At 54.1% G+C, this 21,101-nt stretch overlaps 2 protein-coding genes and 1 non-coding gene across 28 annotated transcripts in view; all 3 read right to left on the bottom strand.

Moving 5' to 3' along the window:
* Positions 1–320: 320 nt before the first annotated feature.
* On the bottom strand, positions 321–9,913 carry NOP2 (NOP2 nucleolar protein). Of its 2 annotated transcripts, none has more exons than XM_008259733.4 (16): positions 9,844–9,913; positions 9,494–9,603; positions 8,022–8,067; positions 7,766–7,854; positions 7,399–7,643; positions 5,870–5,922; positions 5,627–5,778; positions 5,325–5,524; positions 5,115–5,204; positions 4,607–4,694; positions 4,391–4,531; positions 3,730–3,869; positions 3,489–3,578; positions 3,239–3,361; positions 2,906–3,134; positions 321–1,092 (listed from the first exon to the last, which is right to left on the bottom strand). In XM_008259733.4, the coding sequence occupies exons 2-16, from the start codon at positions 9,597–9,599 to the stop codon at positions 443–445; spliced, it is 2,442 nt and encodes an 813-aa protein (XP_008257955.4). In that variant the 5' UTR covers positions 9,600–9,603; positions 9,844–9,913; the 3' UTR covers positions 321–442. The 2 variants fall into 2 exon arrangements, with proteins under 2 accessions (XP_008257955.4, XP_002712919.4); XM_002712873.5 differs by having other exon boundaries at positions 7,399–7,631.
* Positions 9,914–10,959: 1,046 nt separating this feature from the next.
* The window catches only part of CHD4 (chromodomain helicase DNA binding protein 4), a 33,733-nt gene continuing 23,591 nt past the window's right edge, over positions 10,960–21,101 (bottom strand). For 14 of the 25 annotated variants that reach the window (XM_089304542.1, XM_051850176.3, XM_051850178.3 and 11 more), the window contains 10 exons: positions 20,896–21,061; positions 20,542–20,639; positions 20,326–20,455; positions 19,810–19,881; positions 19,406–19,543; positions 19,052–19,160; positions 18,809–18,941; positions 12,964–13,162; positions 11,695–11,858; positions 10,960–11,573 (listed from right to left, as the gene is read on the bottom strand). In XM_089304542.1, the coding sequence (XP_089160668.1) occupies positions 11,556–11,573; positions 11,695–11,858; positions 12,964–13,162; positions 18,809–18,941; positions 19,052–19,160; positions 19,406–19,543; positions 19,810–19,881; positions 20,326–20,455; positions 20,542–20,639; positions 20,896–21,061 (1,227 nt within the window). In that variant the 3' untranslated portion in view covers positions 10,960–11,555. The remainder of the gene's footprint in view (positions 11,574–11,694; positions 11,859–12,963; positions 13,163–18,808; positions 18,942–19,051; positions 19,161–19,405; positions 19,544–19,809; positions 19,882–20,325; positions 20,456–20,541; positions 20,640–20,895; positions 21,062–21,101) is intronic. The other 11 variants (XM_051850174.3, XM_051850177.3, XM_070049312.2 and 8 more) reach the window with 1 other exon arrangement.
* On the bottom strand, positions 20,725–20,860 carry LOC127492220 (small Cajal body-specific RNA 11). The gene has a single exon (XR_007921379.2).

Genomic DNA, 21,101 nt, shown 5'->3' with positions numbered 1-21,101 from the left:
ACCCCAGCTCCGCAGCTGCCTGGAACCCAGCCAGGGTGGCCTGAACCGCAGGACCGCCAGTATCCCACGGGTCCCTGTGGCAGGAGGCCCCTTCCCCCACTGCCTGCCTCTCCCCGCCCTTGCTCGCACTCCACGGTTCTTCCCTGGAGAGGCCAAGGACTGACGGGGCCTGAAGCTGACCCGATTTCTCGGGGGGGGGGGGGGGGGGGGGGCGGGGACCCAGCTGTTCCTTTTTACAGGTTCCCACTCCCGCCCACCCTCCTCTACCCTTCAAACAGCAAAGGCAGTACCCAGTCCCCGGAAGAAACACAGTAGCCAGAGGCTGTGAAATGCATATAATTTCATGAGCGTGCGCAGTGGGGACGCCATCCTCGCAGAGGAAAAAGTTCCAGCCCCGTGCCCACAGCAGCGAGTCAGCCCAGTGTGGTTCGCGGGCATCTGTCTAGGCCAGCAGGGGCTGGCTGTGGCCCCTGGACCGAGATCTCTTCCTCTTTGCAGGTGGGGGCCGGTTGGCAGTGAGGGAAGGTGCGGTGGGAACCGGAGGTCCTTCAGCAGTGCCATTCTGAGTCTGGACGGCAGCCTTCTTCAAAGACTGCTCTTGCAAATGCTGCTTGAGCCTCTTGGCCCCTCTGGCCTTCCCAAGGGGCTGAGCGCCATCCTTGGGCTTGGAGAAGGTGGGCACGGCAGGTGTTTCTGTGTCCGTGCCCTTGGGAGGGGCGTTCTGCTTCAGGGTGGCGCCCTTCTTGGGGATCTGCCGTTTACGTGCCGGTCGCTTGGGCTGCCCTCTCACCTCTGGCTCCCTGATCCCGTCAGCCTTCTCAGCTGGCTGACGGTTCTCCTTGAGCTTGGGGGAGGCCTGGGCCTTTGTGCCCGAAGGTGCAGCGGCCAGTTCTGCGCCTGCCCTTTTGGCGACGCCGTTGAGCTTCTGGAAAGAGGCCTTCTTGGGATGTTGCCGCTTCTGTGCCTGCTGCTTTGCCTTTGCAGCCCCTGCAGCCTTCGGGGCCGGCTGGCTGCTGCTCTCAGACCTGGGGGTGGCCTGACCCTTCACGTCAGACAAGCCTAGGCCTGCAGGCGTGGCTGTGGCAGAATCTCCTGTGGTTAAAATCAAACAGATGGTTTGAGAAAACAGGCCACAGCACTGAAAGATCACGATCACAGTGGAAGAATTAAGTGGAAGTTATGTATGAAAACCGGGAACTGCCGCCTCGCAGCCAAGTACTCCACACAATTAGGACAGTGCCCCAAGAGATTACCTAGGTTCACGTAACTTACCATCACCTGGCCTCCTACTCAAGTGCTCTTTAAACCTGGTGTTAAGAAAAGGAATTGGTGCCATACTGTGGCACAGCAGGTTAGGCTGTCACCGGCAACACCAGCAACCCAAGTGAACACCAGTTTGAATGCCAGCTGCTCCACTTCCAATCCCACTCCCTGCTGCTGAGCCTGGGAAGGCCGAGGAGGATGGGCCCAAGGGTTTGGGCTGACTGACATCCATGTGGGAGACCCCAGACCAAGCTCCTGCCTTTGGCTTGGCCCAGTCCCTGCCATTGCAGCCATCAGGGAGTTGAACCAGCAGATGGAAGATCTGTCTCATCTTCTAATTTTGCTTTTCAAATAAATGTTTTTAAAAGGGAGAAGGTTGGCCGGCGCCGCGGCTCACTAGGCTAATCCTCTGCCTTGCGGCACCGGCACACCGGGGTCTAGTCCCGGTCGGGGCGCCGGATTATGGCCACGGCGGCCATTGGAGGGTGAACCAATGGCAAAGGAAGACCTCTCTGTCTCTCTCTCACTGTCCCCTCTGCCTGTCAAAAATTTTAAAAAAGGGGGAGAAGGTGGGGGAGGGGGAGAGGTAAATCACTGCCCATCTTTGGGTGGAAAGATTTTGAGGAAGCTGTGCCCCCTTGAGGACCGTAGATAGCAAGACACCCTTTTAGCAGGTGACTCCTAGGGGCTCCACAACAAACCGGAAGCACTGTTAAGTCAGACAACTCTTCATAGGGATTTTGATGAAATCCAGAAAAACAAAGGGGCACACCCACAATAACTAGAAACAAACTAGTAAGACACCAATGAAAACTGACATATTAAATATATACTTAAGTTATAGCAAATTTTGCAATTAAGATCCAGCTCTCTGCTATGGCCTGGGAAAGCAGCGAAGGATGACCCAAGTGCTTGGGCCCCTGCACCCATGTGGGAGAGCAGAAGAAGCTCCTGGCTTAGGATCGGCTCAGCTCCAGCAGTTGCAGCCATGTGGGGACTGAACCAGTGGATGGAAGACCTTTCTCCCTGTGTCTGTAACTCTACATCTCAAATAAATAAATAAAAATCTTAAAAATAAAAGGCTTTTTGCTCTGTGTTAACATTCAGATCTGACTTTTGTAAGGAGCATGATGTGAACAGGAAAACATCCACTCAAATGATGCAGTCTGGATTCAGAGCTGCTCTTCCTAGGGTTCTAGCCCAGCATGCAGCGCTCTCGCAAGCCTGTTTCTGAAGCCCCAGCCTCCCCCCCTTGAAAGCAGGGTCAGGCTCAAGATGGCGGACCGCGCCATCAGCAATTAGTGAGATGGGCTTGGAGAGCGGCCGAGAGTTCTGCAGAGCCCTGTGCCAGCCAGTGCTGAGGCCGCTGGACCAGCAGAGGTGAATTACCAGTAAGTCAGCACTGGGCCAAGAAGCGAGAGAAACCACAGCCTGCATTTGGATGCACTTAGCGCTGAAAGACTGAAGCTGCCTGGCAGAAGAGGGAACGGTCCCTTCCGAGCAGACCTCGAACCTACTCAGGTGGGGCCTGGGCCGGAGCTGGGGTGAAGGAGCCTCTCCTAGAGTGCAGAGGCTGGATGAGGAAGCTTAGCTGCTGCCCTCGCCTCCAACCCCACCGCAAAGCCTCTCGAAAGGCACTTACCTGGCTGGGGCTGGGGGACAGAGTTGGAAAATTTCTTGAACTTGGCAATAAAGAAGCCATCCATGTTGTGGGTGTGAGGGTAGAAGCGCCGGGTAGAACGCAGACTAGGATGGAAGCGCCTTTCCCGAAAGCGGGTAAAACCCTCCTGGCCAAAGTCCAGGCCTGTGGGCACCAGCCGCACGTTCCTCTTCTTCAGGGCGTAGTCTACCACCCACTCGTTCTCTTCCACCTGGGTATGTGGCGAGGACGAGACAAACGGAAAAAGCAGAGTTGAAGCTGAAGGGAGCTCTCGGGGCAAACGGCCTCCCCCGCTCAGCCGCGGCAGTGCCTCACCATGACAGAACAGGTGCAGTAGACGAGGTAGCCGCCTGTCTTGGAGGCGGCGTTGACAGAATCGATAGCACTCAGCAGCAACTCCTTCTGAAGGTGGGCACAGCGTAGGATGTCCTTCTCGTCCTGTCCCAGAGACGGGGCCCCGCACGTCACGATTTCAAAAGGCAGCCTCGGGCGGGCAGGTGGGCCCCTGCCTCCCCGAGTGCTCCTCCACCTCCCGCCAACTGCCAGACCCAGCCACCCAGCTCACCTTGTTTGTCTTCACGGCCGGGTCTTTGGAGATGACCCCAGTGCCACTGCAGGGAGCGTCCAGCAGTACTCGGTCAAAACCCCCCACCACCTGGGGAAAGGGATGGGCCAGTCAGATGTTTTCTGCAACCTGCAATGCGCCAGGAATTGCCTATGGGCAAATCTACCTGTTCTGGTATCAGGAAACAGGGAGGTAGCTGGAAGAGCCTCAGCAGAGACACGGGGTGGGGGCGGGGTCCCACCTTGGGGAAATGACGCCCATCGTGGTGGCTGATGATGGTGTTGGTGACTCCCAGCCGGTGCAGGTTGCCCACAACACTCTTGAGCCGCTCGGCGTTGGCATCATTGGCAAGGATCACACCCGTGTTCTTCATCAGTTGGGCTACAGACAGGAGTTCCACGGTGCTGAGCAGTCAGCACCCCCACACCCATCCTCCACCCCAGTCTCAGCCCTTCAGCCTGCTCCCCTCTGCCCACTGTGGAGGCGTGGCCTGACTGCCCCGGCCCTGGCGACCGGCAAGCCTCCCAGTGCGGTTTTCCCATTACGACTAAACATCCCTCTTGCCTCACAGACTCAAAGACTTCCCTGAGTGCTGACAACTCGTACAATGAGGACGAGTGCTTACTAAGGGCTGGGCTTGTCAGTTCGCCATCTTAATGCTCACAACCCAAGTATAACACAACAGCCAACCCGAGCGCAGCTACGCCCACCCCGCGTGTGGATGACACAAGCCCACCAGAGGCCTGCCCGAGGTCAGACGGGTTGCGAGGGGCACTGGTTGACTCTCCTGTGCTCACCGCCGGGCTGGCTGCCCGTACACTGTGCTCCGGGACTCAGGCACCCGACCCCGCCTCTGGACAGCAGCGAGCCACAGGCATCCCAGCCCCGCCTACCCCTCGTACCTATGTAGCTGGTCTTCCCTCCTGGCGCACAACACATGTCGAGGATCCGCTCGTGTTCCTGGGGGGCGAGGGCCATGACAGGTAACATGCTGGAGGCCCCCTGAAGCATGTAGTGCCCTGCCAGGTACTCGGGGGTAGCACCTGTGGAGGGAGACCGTCCTGGGACAAGCTGGGACAAGGATGCGGGCAGAAGGGCGCAGGGCAGGGAACACTTACCAATGGGCACTGAAGAATCATACACCACCAGCCCAGTCTTTGACCACTTGCCCAAGGGGTCCAGGTTAACCCCACGATTGATCAGCGCCTAGGGGCAGGAAGGACAGTAAGGAGAACAGGACTCACAAACATGGTCCTGGCGGCAGGTCCAGGGCACCCCTGCTCCCGGAGCACTCACTCCACAGAACTGGGCAGCCTGCCCCCCTCTCACTGTAACTTTCAAATAAATAAATTAATCTTTAAAAAAAAACATTTGTGTATGTGAGTCTTCCGGGCAGGAATCAGTCTCCCCAGCTTCTCACTGACCTTCCTCCAATTCCCCTGGGAGGCACAGGCCTGCGCCCAGTCTCAGGAAGCACAGGCTGGAGGAACAAGCCTCCCGGGATCGTGCCTAACCAAGACTGGCTCTGTCCTGAGACCCAACCTGTCCCACGGGACCGGGGGACCCTTGAACTAGCAGAAATCGGTCCTTCCCTGGGACAAGCAAACCTCAAAATCTCTCCCTCACCTGGGCCAGGTCTCGGCGGCGGGTTTTCAAGGTGTTGGTCCGGAGGGTGACGGGCCGAGGCACCTCATTGGCCTCTAAGAACTCCACCAGCTGGAGAGGCAAGAGAGCAGGGACAGTCAGGGTGGCCAGGTGGGGCTGACGCCCTCCTCACTCGGGGCGAGGCCGGGAGAAAATGACAGCGGCAGAGGCGCTGGCCGAGCAGCCCAGTACCTCAGACAGAGGGAAGAGGTCCATGAGCTTGCTAAGCAGAAAGTCCCCGTACGAGTAGTAAGTGGCCAGGTCCTTCCGAAGCCGGCTCAGGTACTCCGCCCGAGACCGACCTTCCTCCCGCTGGGCCCCAAAATCACGCAGTACGCCCACAATGTCCTGGATGCGCTTGTGAATTCGCTGCAGGTCTGGGGCCTGGGCATGTGGGCCCATTAAGGAACTGCTCCGTTGAGTCCTTGCCTGGGGTAACCCCCTCCCAATCACCCCCATCCCTCCACCCCCCCCCCCCCGCCCTGGAAGGATATCCTGCTCCATCTGCCCATCAGGGGGCAGCACAAAGGGCTCTTCCTCATCCACATTGATCTGCAGGCTGGAGTCAGCTTCCTGCTCCTTCGTCGGACCTGATGCAGTGGCCATTTCTTCCTCTTCATCAGAATCTTCCTCACTCCACTGGCCCCTAGACGCAGGTCCAGGAACAGTGACTCACAGAGCCACACCGACATCTCCTCCCTCCTCATAACCTCCATCCCGAAGGCTTCCAAACTCACCCTGCAGCTTCCTGGGCCTTCTGCTTCCGAGCCATTTTTTCAATGGGCAGCAACTGAATAGAGAAAGTGGCTTGGGATGCCAGCCTGCCCTCCTGTCATCCCGCCCAGCACTTTTCCCTAAATGCAAACGTAACACTTGCTGGTAGAAGGAAACACCAGGGAACACTGGCACATGGGCCATCACTGTTAGAGCCCGGTGATGGATCAAGAGGGTGCACTACGTGTTCTGTCTGCTTTTGTGTGTTTCCTTTGTCCTTTCAGAAGCATCTGACACACAAACTCATGGAACCAACCATGCCCCTGGGAGCTGTTTTGCCTTATTTCCTTGCAGACTATGTATACTACTCTTTCATATACCTCAAATCGCACGCACCTGCACATTTTGTTTCTTGCTATCTTAAGCTACCAATTAGCTCACAAGCGTTTTCACAGACGTAATGGCCAACGTTATTCAGCATATGCCTGACTATCTCGGAAGTTCTCAGAATCTGGGGCACTGGATCCACGTGATGCCTGTGCACCTGATAACAGTACCTCCAGTTAACGGGGGTGTGGAAAGGAGAACAAAGGGGGATTTTCTCTTTTTAGTCCACACAACCCGCTATGGTTTTAACTTCTCTAACAACACACTCATGCTACCTGTGTAATAAGTAAATGCTTACATTAATTAAATAAACCCTTGCCTACATTTTGAGACATGTTTTCTTAGGGACCAATGCTGTGGCACAGTGGGTTAAGCCATCACCTGCAATCTGCGTGGGCACCCGTAGAGTCCTGGCTGCTTTACTTCCTACCCAGCTCTCTGCTATGGCCTGGGAAAGCAGAGGAAGATGGCCCAGCTGTTTGGGCCCTTGCACCCACGTGGGAGACCCAGATGAAGCTCGTGGCCATCTGGGAAGTGAACCAGTAGATGGTAGATCGATCTCTCTCCCTCTCTGCCTTTACCTCTTTGTAACTCTGCCTTTCAAATAAACAAACACACACATATTTTATGGAAACGTGGAGCAGCTATGTCCCCACCAGTGGGGCAGACGGGCGTCCAACCTCTAGGGGCGCTGTGGCCCAGCACGGTCAGCTGCCCCTTGTGCTGCTGGCAGCCCGTTTCAGAGCACCAGTTTGCATCCCAGCTGCTCCACTTCCAATCCAGCTCCCTGCTAATACACCTGGGAAGGCACTGGAGGATGGCTCAAGGGCTTGGGCCTCTGTACCCACATGGGAAACCCAGACAGAGTCCCAGGCTCCTGGCTTTGGCCTGGACCAGGCCTGGCTATTGCAGCCATTTGGGGAATGAACCAGCAAACAGAAGATCAATCTCTTTCTGTCTCCCCATCACACTCCCCCATGCTCTTTCAAATAAATCAATCTTAAAAAAGAAAAAAATTGCAAGTGCACTGAGTGAGGAGGGAAAGCGGCAGGGAAACAGAGATGGAACAATCCCCTTCCTCAGTCAGGCGTACGCAGCCACAAGGGTCTACAAAGGAACTGAAAGGCAAGGATCCTTTATGAACACCCAGGGAGGCAACTCTCACCTCTTCATCTTCATCCTCTCCCTCGGAGCCGGAGTCGGCCCCGTAGTCGTCTATGACATCAGCATCACTGTCCTCTGAGTCCCAGAGGCCCCTCTGGTTCTCCACACCATCCTCTTCAGACTTTTCCTCCTCCTCTTCCTCATCGCTGCTGTGGGCTGGAGCGGGCCGCTTCTTGCCCCGAGCAGTGTCAAATGAAGGGGGGGCTCCCTTCTTAGCAGGAGTCTGCACGGCTCCTGCAGAGACCCCTGAGAGTTTGAAAGAACCTAAGACTCAGCCGCCTGCCCCACACCCCTGGGGCCTGTACTCGCTGCCCTTCGGAAATGCTGAGTTCCCTGGAACCCAGCCCCCACCTCCTGTGTTCACTGACCTTTGGGGAGCTTTCCGGGCAAGGACTTGGCCCCAGGAGGCTTATTTGTCTTGGGAGTTTCAGCAGAGCTCAACCTCCTCTTGGCTGCCCTGGAAAAACACAGCAGTGAGGTAGAAGGGACACACCTCCGGGCTCTGCCACATCCCCCAGGCGGAAACGCAGGAGTCCACGGTCAGCACTCTCCATTGACCCATCCCACCAGGCTTAAGACGAGCAGGACCCATTCAATCTTGGCAAATCTGGACCCCACACTTACCTCTTTCGGGCACGACTGGATAGTCTCTTGGAATTTTCGTCATCAGCTGAAATAAAAGAAGAGGCAGAAGAGATTATAGGAGAAGTGAAAACGAGAATTGGGAGCAGAAATAAAAGTGGGAAGAGAATTAGTATAGCCCTTAAAAACGAAGAGGTTGTTAACTTTTTTTTAGAAAGAATTTACTGTTTGAAAGGTGGAGTTACAGAGATTAAGAGAAAGAGACAATGTGCACGCAATTTTCTATCCACTGGTTCACTCCCCAAATGGCCACAATGGCCAGGGCTGGCCCAGACCAAAGCCAGGAGCTAGGACCTCCATCCAGGTTTCTCCGGTGAGTTACAGGGGCCCAAGCCTTTGGGCCACCTTCCACTGCTTTCTTAGGCACATTAGCAGGGAGCCGGACCGGAAGTGGAGCAGTTGGGTCTTGAAGTGGGATGTGCCAGCACAGCAAGCAGCAGCATCACCCACTGAGCCGTAACAGCTCGGAGACTGAAGCTCTCACCACAGCCCCTCACTAGGGACTGAGCCCGGCACAGCTGCACTGCAGGCTGAGACGCTTGCACCCCACACTGGAGAGTCGGGGTTCAAGTCCTTGCTCTGCCCCCATCTAGGCTTCCTGCTAACGACACATCTAGAAGGCAGCAGGTCTCTGTCACCCATGTAGGAGACCTTGATTAAGTTCCTGGCTCCCAGCTTTGGCCTTAGCTGCAGCCACTGCAAGAATTTGGGGTGGGGGGTAAACCAGTAGGCAGAAGCAAGATCTCTCTCTGCTTCTCAAATATCTTTAAAAAGATGTAAGGAGACTGTTCAACAACTAAATCCAAAGTGGGCCTCCCCGCAGGCTTCAAGGAACAGCCTCATCACCAGTCTGACCACATGGATTCTCAAGTTTTCTTCCGCCCTTTCTTTCCCAAGTTCAATGCACTTCACTACTGCTGTTTTTCATGCATTCTCCAAGAAATAAAAGGTTTAAACATCACCCCAGTCATTTCATAACTGCAGGTGAGTCACTTAAAACTCTCAACATCCATCGCCTTCCCGGTGCCTCTCTTCCAGGACTTAGGAGGATGAAGCCCAGAGTTGCGCAGAGCACCTGGGACTTGCTAACAAGTCAATAAATCGCATCTTTCAGCCAATGCCCGACACCCGCTCCCCAGGCAGTCTCCGCCCCCCCTTCCTTTCTCAGCTCCATCCCTCCCACGGGGCAGCTCCGACTGGCCCGCCCCTTCCCCAACTTCCACTTGCTAATAGGTAACCTGCTTTCCAAAACCCAGATTCACGACAACTGTCACAACCCCTCGCTTGGCTACCCGAGTCCCCTCGCGTTCCACGCGCCCACGACAGCCTTTCGCTCGCACTCACCTCCCCGTCACTCACACACAGAGGGATCCACGGACGCTAAAACGGGGAAGCGGTTAACACGCAGAACGGCGAACAGACTAGACTGGGGGTTGGGGGGCCCACGCCCTTACCTGCAGGCAAGAAACGGAGGAGCTCCGTCTCCGCACCCTTCTGCTTTCGGGCCTTTCGGCCCGGCCCGCGCTTCGCCTTCTTTGTAGGGTCCAACTTGCGCCCCATGGTGCTGGAAAGAAGAGAAACGGGGAGGAGGTGGCGCTGCGAATATTGCAACGCGGATACGGGTTTCTATCCCGCTGGGAAACGTACCCCCGGCAGCCCGCTCGAGGCCGGCTAAGCCGCCCTGGCATCCCGAGGGCCGGGGCCCGCGCTCCTCTCCCCACGCCCCGGTCCCGGTCCCGGTCCCAGTCGGCGGGCACCTGTTGCCTTCCGCCTCCCTCCAGGGCCACCCGCAGCCTCCGCTCACCCGAAAGCGGGCTCAGCGCGAGCACGGCGCTCCACGTGCACCCGGGGAACCCTCGCAGGCCTCGGTGCGCGGAAACGGCCCGCGCAGGCGCACGGGAAGCACCGCCCGCGGCCCCGCCTCTTCCGGTCCCGCCGGGCCCGGCCGCGCCGCCGGCTGAGGGCTGCCGGAGATGGAGGTACAGCTGTTCTCGGCGTGCCTGACCGTCCCTCGCGGCCAGCTTCAGTCGGAAACGCTGGTGCGCGAATGCCGTCCCATGCTCTCGACTCCGGCACAACGGGTGCCCCAGGTCCCGCCTCCAGATAGTGAAATTCCCTGCCGCCTCTCCCGCATTCCCAAGCCTGTGGCTAGGAAACCGCTTCCTGGGTGGCCCGAGCCCTGATCGCCCCGTCAGTCCACCCGACCCAGTGCCCATCCGGAGGGCGAGGGAGGCATCTTGCATCCTCGTCTCACACAGCTCAATCTCTGGGCTGCTATTATGGCTCATTGGGTCAAGCTGCAGCCTGTGCGCCGGCATCCCATGAGTTCCACTGCAAACCAGCACCGAGGTGCTGCTCAAACGTTCGGAACGGCTCCCCCCAAGCGCCTCGCCGGTTTTTGCTCGCCGCCCTACGAGGCGGCTGGTTTTTTTTTTTTTTTGACAGAGTGGACAGTGAGAGAGAGAGAAAGGTCTTCCTTTGCCGTTGGTTCACCCTCCAATGGCCGCCGCGGCCAGTGCGCTGCGGCCGGCGCACCGCGCTGATCCGATGGCAGGAGCCAGGTACTTATCCTGGTCTCCCATGGGGTGCAGGGCCCAAGCACTTGGGCCATCCTCCACTGCACTCCCGGGCCACAGCAGAGAGCTGGCCTGGAAGAGGGGCAACCGGGACAGAATCAGGCGCCCCGACCGGCAGTCTGAAGCCCGAAGTGGACTTCGGCGCAGCCACAGCGCCACCAGGCGGCGGTGCCGGGGACTGCGCGTCCGGAGGCACCCCGGGACGGTGCTGGGGGCTCCGGTCTCTTCTGAGAGGGGATGGGGGGATGGCTCGAAGCAGCCCTTAAATATCCGATGAGTTTCAGGGGGGCTCCTGCCTTTCACCTTCACCCAGCTGCGCCTACACCCACACTGAACCAGAGGACTAAAATACAAGGAAACTTTTATTTTCAATTTTGATCAAGAAATTTGTTGCGGTTTTTTATGCTTTTGGTTCTTTTTCCTTTTTTTTTTTTTCCACTTTATTTCACTCTAGCCGCACAGTGGCTGGAGCCGCTGGGTTCCTGGTATTAAAAAGATGCCAACAGAGGTAGCTGTGTCTCACCCAGGGGCCCGGCCCACTCTTGAATACCCCAAAAAGGAGAAAACACAAAATAAACCAGCAAAATAAAACCAAAAGGAGGAAGAAATTCAGATCATTTTCTTCAAGCCCGGCAGGAACCCACAACAGTTTGTGTGTAACAGACGTTACAGTGGGGGAAGCCAGGGTCCAGAAGGCCAGCCCGCCAGCTCCCTGCAGATGGCGCCGGCGCTACTGCTGCTGCTGCCCGAATCTCCAGCAGGAAGGGCACCACTGCCCCGCACTCCCTCCCCTCCCCAGTGCACGGGGGCTGTTCCTTTACAACATGGAAGATGGGCAGGAGGAAGGCGAGGGTCTCTCGGGCCCCCGGGGGAGAAGCCGGGACAAGAGGAAGTGAGGAAGGTCACTGCTCAGCGGTGGAGGTGGTGTCAGGCTGGCTCTTCATTGCTGCTGGGCTACCTGGAGGAGACAAGACAGGGGGTCAGAACTTCACAGGCCACAGGGACCCAGCCTGACAGCAAAGTTACAGCTTCAGAACGGGTCTGTGGGAAGCGCTGGCGTGGAGAACCAATGATCCCACCTGCTGTGGCGGAGGCTCCGGTGCCCGGTTGGCCAGGCGGCTGAGAATGTTACGCTCTGACATCTGTAACCTCACAGCCACAGGAGGAATCCGGGCAATGGTCGCTGGGAGTCGAGTCACATCGGCTTTCATGTCACTGAGCAGCTCTTCCAGCTGTTTGAGAACTGCAGAGGGAAAACGGGTTGAGCTGTGCTGGGCAAGAAAGATGCTCTGGGGCCGGTGCTATGATGGGGCAGGTCAAGTCGCCACCCACGACGCTGGCATCCCACATGGGCACCGGTTCAAGTCCCTGCTGCCCCACTTCCGATCCAGCTCCCTGCTAATGCACCTGGGAAAGCAGCAGAGGCCAGCCCAGCATGGGAGACCTGGATGAATCTCTTGGGTCCTGGCTTCAGCCTTGGCTTTTGCAGCCATTTGGGAGATGGAAGATCTCTGTCTCTCCCTCTAAACTCTGCATTTCAAATAAATAATTTTTTTAAAAAAATGATCTCCCTGGCCGGCACCGCAGCTCACTAGGCTAATCCTCTGCCTGCGGTGCCGGCACACCGGGTTCTAGTGCCGGTTGGAGAGCCGGTTCTGTCCCAGTTGCTCCTCTTCCAGGCCAGCTCTCTGCTGTGGCCCAGGAAGGCAGTGGAGGATGGCCCGAGTGCTTAGGCCCTGCACCTGCATGGGTCCAGGAGAAGCACCTGGCTCCTGGCTTCAGATCAGCACGGTGCTGGCTGCAGAGGCCATTTGGGGGGTGAACCAAGGAAAGGAAGACCTTTCTCTCTGTCCTTCTAACTCTGCCTGTCCAAAAAAAAAAAAAAAAAAAAAAAATCTCCCTTAGTGGACTAGCCCTCACACCCCCTGCTCGCGACTGTCTGCACTTCCTCCACTCGAGAGGAGTTTATTCCTGCTGTTTGCCTTCTGGATCTGTCCCCCACTTCCTTTATGACAGCTGCCTTTTCCTCACTTCACCCTCCACCTCCTCATGCTGTTTTACTTTAAATAGAAGCGAAGTTGGAAAGGGTCTAGAATCTGCAGCGATCTGAAGATGACATCCTAAGGTTCCCAAGTGACACTGGGTGTCTCTGTGCCACTCTGCACCTCAAGAACCTGAATGCACTAAGAGGCCAGCAATGGCCGTCCTTGACTGCCTCTCAGACCTCAGCTTCCCAAGGAGGATGGCAAAGATCCTTGGTACGACCTGTGCTCCCAAAGGGCTCTGAAAAAGGCTTCCACACGCTCTGGGTCGAGGCTGAATGAGCAGGAGGCAGGGGAGCCACTGGCTACCTTTGTGCAGGACTGCATTGGCTGGCTTGTTTCCTGCCATGGACTCCTTGGACAAGTGCTGATGACTTTCCGCTAAACACTCCACTTCCGCAAAGCGAGTGTTCAGGGCCATGGAAGGGTGAGAAGGGTCCTCTGACATGTTCAGGTAGGCAGCTCGGCGTAGCTGTTCCTCAATCACCAAGGCTTGTTCCAAGAGCTGGACAGGGGATAAAGAGACAGAGTTGGAATGACACTTACTTTGCTCATTGTTAACGGACCCCTCAGCTCACCGCTTCCTGTAGGTAATGAGAACTTAGGAAGAACGTCATGGCTGGCTCCCCAACACCACTCCTCACACCCCAGCAGTTCAACATTGCATTGCCGCCTTCCTCCTGTTTGGAAGGACATGCTTTTAAAACCTTTACCTGTTGGGTTCTCTCTTAGACAAAAAGGGTAAAAACACAGAGCTATTAATAATTCATGTTTGTTTTGAGGTTCCATGCACATTTTTTTACATAACTGATATCATACTAAATACATATCCACGTTATATTTTCAGAGTAAGCACCCAACTCCCTTTTACATTAACAACTCTTCAAAAACACACATAATGGTTACATGGTCATCCATCCTATGGATACACCTGTATCATTTAGGGTTTTTTACTTTATAAAAATATTTTTGGTTATCTCCATCTCAATACCATTCCTTCCACCCCCAAAAGGCAAACCTCCTGTAGATTTACTGTGACTTTTGCATGTGCTTTTGAAGATTGGGTGTTGTTTCATATGCACATATCTGATGATGTTTTTATGGGTATAAAATGCTTTTTAATATTTTCCTAATATTTTTAAAGGTCCCTTTGTGGTGTTAAGTGAACATGCATTTTGTTGCTTCTGCTAACGTTCTATGATGTCAAGCCACATTTTACCTATCCACTTTCCCAATGTCAAACATTTAAACTGCCTCCAGGCAACCCCTCTCCCCCATCATACTGCAATGATACTCTTCCACCTGTTGCCTGATGGAGCCACGGGCAAGGTTCTTTAAAATATATTCCAGAGGCCAGCACTGTGGTACAGCCCACCATTTAAAATGCTGACACCTGCTCCACTTCCGATCTAGCCCCCTGCTAAACAGCCGGGAAGGCAGCTCAAGTGCCTGGGCCCCTGCCACTACGTGGGAGACCTGGATGGAGTTTCTGGCTCCGGGTTTCAGCCTGACTCAGCTCCAGTGCTTGTGGCCAGTTGAGGAGCAAACCAGCAAATAGAAGCTATCTCTCCCCTACCACCCACTACCTTTCAAATAAATAATTTTTCAAAATAAACAGGCAGAATATTGGTTTTTTTTGTTTGTTTTTTTTTTTTTTTTTTTGACAGGCAGAGTGGACAGTGAGAGAGAGAGAGACAGAGAGAAAGGTCTTCCTTTTGCCGTTGGTTCACCCTCCAATGGCCGCTGCGGCTGGCGCGCTGCGGCCGGCGCACCGCGCTGATCCGATGGCAGGAGCCAGGAGCCAGGTGCTTTTCCTGGTCTCCCATGGGGTGCAGGGCCCAAGCACCTGGGCCATCCTCCACTGCACTCCCGGGCCACGGCAGAGAGCTGGCCTGGAAGAGGGGCAACCGGGACAGAATCCGGCGCCCCGACCGGGACTAGAACCCGGTGTGCCGGCGCTGCTAGGCGGAGGATTAGCCTAGTGAGCCGCGGCGCCGGCCATAGAATATTGGTTCTTAACTTATGAGAATTATCTTAGAGTCAGTCTATGAGAAGCCAAGAAAAAGTATGGTATGAGAATGGGTTTTTGTTTCTTCCACAAGATCTGACTCTCTCTCCTTCTCTTTCTGTAACTCTGTCTTTCAAACAAATAAATCAGTCTTTAAAAAAATAAAATAAGGGGAGGCCGGCGCTGTGTTGCAGCAGGTTAACATCCTGGCCTGAAGCGCAGGCATCCCATAAGGGCGCTGGTTCGAGACCCGGCTGCTCCACTTCTGATCCAGCTCTCTGCTGTGGCCTGGGAAAGCAGTAGAAGATGGCTCAAATGCTTGGCCCTCCACACTCGTGTGAGAGACCTGGAAAAAGCTCCTGGCTCCTGCTTCGGATTGGCGCAGCTCTGGCCGTTGCAGTCAACTCTCTCTCTGCCTCTCTCTCCCTCTCTGCGTCTCCTCTCTCTGCTTCTCCTCTCTGTGTAACTCTGACTTTCAAATAAATAAATAAATCTTTAGTCCCGGTTGGGGCGCCAGATTCTGTCCCGGTTGCTCCTCTTCCAGTCCAGCTCTCTGCTGTGGCCCGGGAAGGCAGTGGAGAATGGCTCAAGTGCTTGGGCCCTGCACCCGCATGGGAGACCTGGAGGAAGCTCCAGGCTCCTGGCTTCAGATCGGCACAGCTCCAGCCGTTGTGGCCAACTGGGGAGTGAACCAGAGGATGGAAGGCTTCTCTCTCTCTTTCTGCTTCTCCTTCTCTAACTGACTTTAAAATAAATAAATCAATCTTAGAAAAATAAATAAGAAGCTGGCACTGTGATGTAGCGAGTAAAGCCACCGCCTGCAGTGCTGGCATCCCATACGTGTGCAGGTTCGAGTCCTGGCTGCTCCACCTTTAATCCACTTCCCTAATAGCTTTGGAAAGCAGTGGAAGATGGACCAAGTCCCTGTACCCCGACACCCACATGGGAGACCTGGATGAAGCTCCTGGCTCCAGGCCTCAGTCTGGCTGAGCCCTGGTCATTGCAGCCATCTGGGGAATAAACCAGCAGATGCAAGACCTCTGTCTCTCCTTCTCTCTCTGTAACTCCGCCTTTCAAATAAATAAGTAAATCTAAGGGAGAAAAGAGATGCAGCTCCACTGGGGCCTAGTCATTCACCCCAACAGTCTCCTTCACCAACTGCCTCTTTATGCCCTAACCAGTGAGCATATTTCAGGTTCAGCCTTTGGCCCAAAGCTCTTCTGTTAGAACAGTCTCCCACAGTCTCTCCTCTGCCAGCGCCAGCCAGCACCTCTATGCAGCTGCTTCTCAAGCATGCATCTGGAGCACGGATGACTGGCCCCACTCACAGATGGTGCGGGAGCCAGTGGGAAACTACTGACTTGTAAGAAACACTGAACGATTTGTCTAAAACTGAACTTATCATTCTCTTCAAACCACTCCCTCTCCTCTAAAATGGCCATTTAGGGGCTGGCACTGTGGCATAGAGGGTAAAGCCACTACTTGCAGCACTGGCATCCCATATATGCACCAGTTAGCATCCTGGCTACTCCACTTCTAATCCAGCTCCTTGCTATTGTGGCTGGGAAAGCAGCAAAATATGGCCCAAGTACTTGGCCCTCTGCACCCACATGAGAGACCTGACAAAGCTCCTGCTCCTGGCTCTGGCCTGGGTCAGCACTGGCTGTTGTGGCCATTTGGGGAGTGAACCAGCGGATGAAGATCTCTCTTTCTGTGCTTCTCTATAACTCTGCCTTTTGAATAAATAAATCTTTTTTAAAAATAATAAAATAAAAATAAATTGATCATTTAACTTTCTGACTCAGGTTCAAAACACCAGTTATTTTTGGAGTCTCACTCCTTTGTACCTCAAATCCACGAAATCAGGAGTTGACAAACTATAGCTTGGGAGCCAAATCTGCCCCACTGTCAGTTTTGTAGGGCTCAAGAGATGACTCTGGGTTGCATATCTTTAAATGGTGGGAAGAAAGATGATTCCATGCCTTGTGAAAATTACATGAGGGCTGGCGTTGTGCAGTGGGTCACGGTGCTGCTTGTAGACATTAGCCGGCCATATGGGAGTTCTGGTTCCTACCTCGGCTGCTCCACTTCTGATCCAGCTCCCTGCTAATGTGCCTGGGAAAGCAGTGGAGGACGGCTCAAGTGCTTGGGTCCTGCCATCATGTGGGAGACCTGGATGGAGTTCTAGGCTCTTGGCTTTGGCCTGGCCCAGCCCCACCTGCTGCAGCCATTTGGGGAGTCAAAACAGCAGTTGAAAGATCTGACTTCCCCTCTTCTCTCTCTGTCACTCTGCCTTTCAAATAAATAAATAAATCTTTATAGAAAAAAAAATTACATGAAATTCAAATTTTAGTGTCCATATACAAACTTTTACTGGGACACACTCGTACTGATTTGTCTGTGAAAATCACCCATAGCTAGTCACACAACGAGAGTTGAGTATTTGCAGTTTTAATTGTACATCCCACAAAACCTGGAAATATTTAGTATCTAGGCCTATTAATAGCAAAGTTTGCTAATCCGTACAGTAAATCATTCAGTCTTATAAATTCTTCAGTGCTTTGTTTCCTGTAACCTTATCGTTTCATTCATTTCCCTACAACCAGCACAACAGCCCAGGCCCTTAACACCTTGTGAGTTCATCATCTCATGACCGCATTTCCACTTCCCTGGGTCCTACCAAAACTCAGCCCACCAATGGCTCAACCTCCAATGGCTGCCCATTAACTACACGGCAAAGGCCAAGCTCTCATATGCTGCCAACAACCCACCTACTGATTCCTAGCCCTTCCCCCTCTCTTTCCAACAACCTACCTCCCACTGTTAACATAAATGTTTTCTACAGCGCAGCTGGGCTATCTACTACTCACGAACACCTAAGCTTCCTGTCTCCACAGCTCTGTCCAAACTCATCCCTTTGCTTCCAACAGCCACCCATTTCTACCTAACAATCTCCAGCCCATTCCTCAAAACCCAATGGCAACACCAAAATCTCCATAAGCCCATTTGTGTACTCCCTCCCTGCTTCTCCAGTCCCTCAGGGGACCTTCTTAGAGCATTCAGCAGTAGCCCCCCTGAAACACAGGAAGGCAATCACTCAACCACACATTTGCTTCCCCTGGAAACCGAGAGCCCCCTGAGAAAAGGCACCTGCCCTATCTGTCTCTGTACCCCTGTACCAATCATTGTTTGGCACATAACCTCTGAGGGGACGCTGGTGTGTATTTTTTATTTCCCCAATTAAACTCACACTCAGCTTAAGAGACATGTGTCTTGTCCTCATGACACTCCATTTCTCTGCACATACGATGCCCTCAACAAACATCCGGATTCCCAAGTGAGGCTCCCTTCAGTGGCCATAGGCCTTGAGGTTCTGAAAATGGAGCTTAGGGCTGGTGGTGTGGTGTGGCGGGTAAGTGCAGTGCCAGCATCCCATATGGGCACTGGTTTGAGTTCCGGTTGCTCCACTTCTTAACCAGCTCCCTGCTAATGCGCCTGGGAAAGCAGTGGAAGATGGCCCAAGTGCTTGAGCCCCTGCACCCACACGGGAGACCGGGAAGAAGCTCCTGGCTTCAGACCGGTCCAGCTCCGGCCATTGTGGCCATTTGGGGTGAACCAGTGGATGGAAGATCTCTCTCTTTCTCTCTTTCCCTCTGTAACCCTTTCAAATAAATAAATAAATCTTTAAAAAAAGGAAGGGAGGAAGATGGAGCTCTACTTTCACATTTCCACTTCACACCCAGTCCTCTGCTTTATCCACACAGTAGGCACTCTTTGACCCAGAAAAAAAGGGCAATAGCCCCCGACAGCTCTACCTCTTCAGAGATGAAATTCAACACCACCTCTGTATCTCTCCCAAACACTGCAGCCTGCAGGGCTCCCATGACAACCCCCTGCACTAGTCTGCATCACTCACGGACACACGGTCATCTACAGCTCTTTTGCAGTTGGCAGTCAAGTCTGTGCATCTCCCACTTGATATTTAAGGTACTTGGGAGCAAAGCCTTTCATGGGATACAGAAAACTATTGCTCAGTAAATACTGTTGAGTGTGGCTGAATGAACCAACTCTCTTCCCTCACCGACCATTCTTCATGTTAAAGTTCTGTCCCTTAAATGCCACACTCCTCCCCATCCTGCTCACCTTGAACCTTCGAGCTAGGAACTTATTCTTGATTTCTAAGAAATTGCCACGATTCATTTCACCCTTGAAAGGCTCATTGAGGATGGCATAGCGTGGGTCATTCTGGATGTCCTGCCACCGGGCATAGCCGTGGCTATTAGCAAAGTGCTCAGGAAAAACAAAACAAGGAAACTCAGAGCCTCATACTAAGGGACCTTCAGAACCCTTCACCAAAACCTCAGTGCACACTCAGGCAAAGGATACTTGATGATGCCAGCCAGTAGCCAGTAGTCATGCCGCCGATGCCAGATCTCATAGGTCTTCTTGGTGACAGTGGCTGCCCGCTCCTCATTCTGCCAAAGGGAGTGCAACTCTGAGGAGGAATTTAGGGGAGGTGGGAGAGCAGGAAAAGACGAACACCTGTGAGAAGTCAGCCCTCTGTGTACTGCTGCCCTCCCCCCGGGTACCACCCCAGTAGACTTTGCTTCTGGCTAACAAAGAACCCGGAGGGGGCACGATCAGCCTGGCATCCCTCCCGGAGGACAGGTCCAGTTTCTGACACCAGCCCCCACGGCACCTCTGATCCCTCTGACCCCAGCAGGCTCTGCATTTCCGTACCAGTAAAACCACCATCCGCAATATTGAACATGAAGCGCTGCTTAATATTTTTCTTCTGCTTCTCATCATTCAGTTCCTTAGGGGTCTCTCCATTCTGAAGCATCACTTCCTTTTTCTCTTCTTCTTCCTTCTTCTCTTCTACAGGAGATGCGGAAGGAAAACATCAGCTCCGCACTACAGACTACAAGACACTCAGCCCCCTCCACCCTCCTCCTCACAGGTGTCTCTGCAGACCCAGAAAAGGTACCAGCAGCTCCCTGACAATCAAATGCAGGGACGGAGAGAGAGCCTCTTACTTGGGGATAAAAACAGCCACGTAGCTGTGGAAGGGCAGACAGGGGAAAATAAACTCGCTGCCTCTGGTTTTAGAGTCCTTCTGCCCCACCATCAGTTTCCGCACTCACCTTTGTCCTCCACCACAATAGGGGTCAGATCTATTGCTGCCTTCTCCTCCACCTTCTCCACATCAGCAACCCCTGAAGGAGCAGACACAGAGATCCACATGAATGAGGAGCGCTCCCCTCTGTTCCACACTACTATCCAACCACAGCCGTCCCACACCTCAATCTCTGGCATGAAGGTCATGAAGCAGGGCCAATGCTATGGCATAGGAGGTTAGTGCTGCGGCACCAGCACGCCCTATCAGTGCCAGTTCAAGTCCCGGCTGCTCCACTTCCCATCCAGCTCCCGCAATGGCCTGGGAAAGCAGTGGAAGATGGCCCAACTCCTTGGGCCCCTGCACATGGGAAAGACCCGGAAGAAGCTCCAGCTCCCGGCTTCGGATCGGCCCAATTCTAGCCCATATGGCCATTTGGGGAGTGAATCATAGGATGAAAGACCTCTCTCTCTCTGTCTCTCTGTAACTCTGCCTTTCAAATAAATAAATAAATCTTAAAAAAAAGAAAAGAAAATGGGGTTACCTTTGGGCTCCATCTCCATAGGCTCCTCTGTTCTCTCCTTCACCTCTGCCTTTTCTACTTTCTCCTCTCCCTCAGGAGGTTCACCAACGACCTTCTCATCCTCTGAGGCAGGGGCAGAGGGCTGTGCACACTTCAAAAGAAACAGAGACAGAAGATGAAGCAGACAGGCTAGCGTCCATCCGCCTGTAGCGTGGCACCGGCCACCCCGCCTCTCACCTCCATGGGGGCCTCGGGGGCTGCAGGTTTAACCTCCTTTTCACCTTCTGTGCTCTCTTCTTCTTTGACGCTATTTTCCTCTATCTTTATCCCATCCTCTGCAGACCAACAGGAGACAATCAATTAGGAAGGAAGTCGTAGATCAGAGAGGTGGCCACGCCTTCCCCATCTGTCTCATCTTAAATTGTCCTCTCGTGCCTTTAAGAACCAGCCCCATTCTTAGGACGGCCTCCTAAACTGAGAGGGAGAGTACTGTGTGTCCCGCCGGACTCCCCTGTGAGAACTGGGCACAGGTGAGGAGAGGCACAGGCCAGGACAGAGACAGGGACAAAGCGACACGACAGGCAGACTTACCAGCAGGTGGGGCAGGTGCAGGAGTATTGGGTTGTGTGTCCCCAGGAGTAGAGGGTGTAGGAGTCTTTGGGGAGGGCGACCCAGGCTGGGACATTTTCTTGTTTTCCTCTACTTCAGCCAGTTCGGGCATGCTCCAGCGCCCATTAACATGTTCAAATTCCTGAACCTGTGACCACAGGACAAGACACTGAAGACCCAAGTCCAGC

This window comes from Oryctolagus cuniculus, chromosome 9, assembly GCF_051225735.1.
Source record: "Oryctolagus cuniculus isolate XC-2025 breed Fujian yellow rabbit chromosome 9, ASM5122573v1, whole genome shotgun sequence".
In the NCBI taxonomy this organism is placed as follows: Eukaryota; Metazoa; Chordata; class Mammalia; order Lagomorpha; family Leporidae; genus Oryctolagus; species Oryctolagus cuniculus.
The sequence above is the reverse complement of the archived record's forward strand: the minus strand, read 5'-3'. Positions and strand labels throughout refer to the sequence as shown.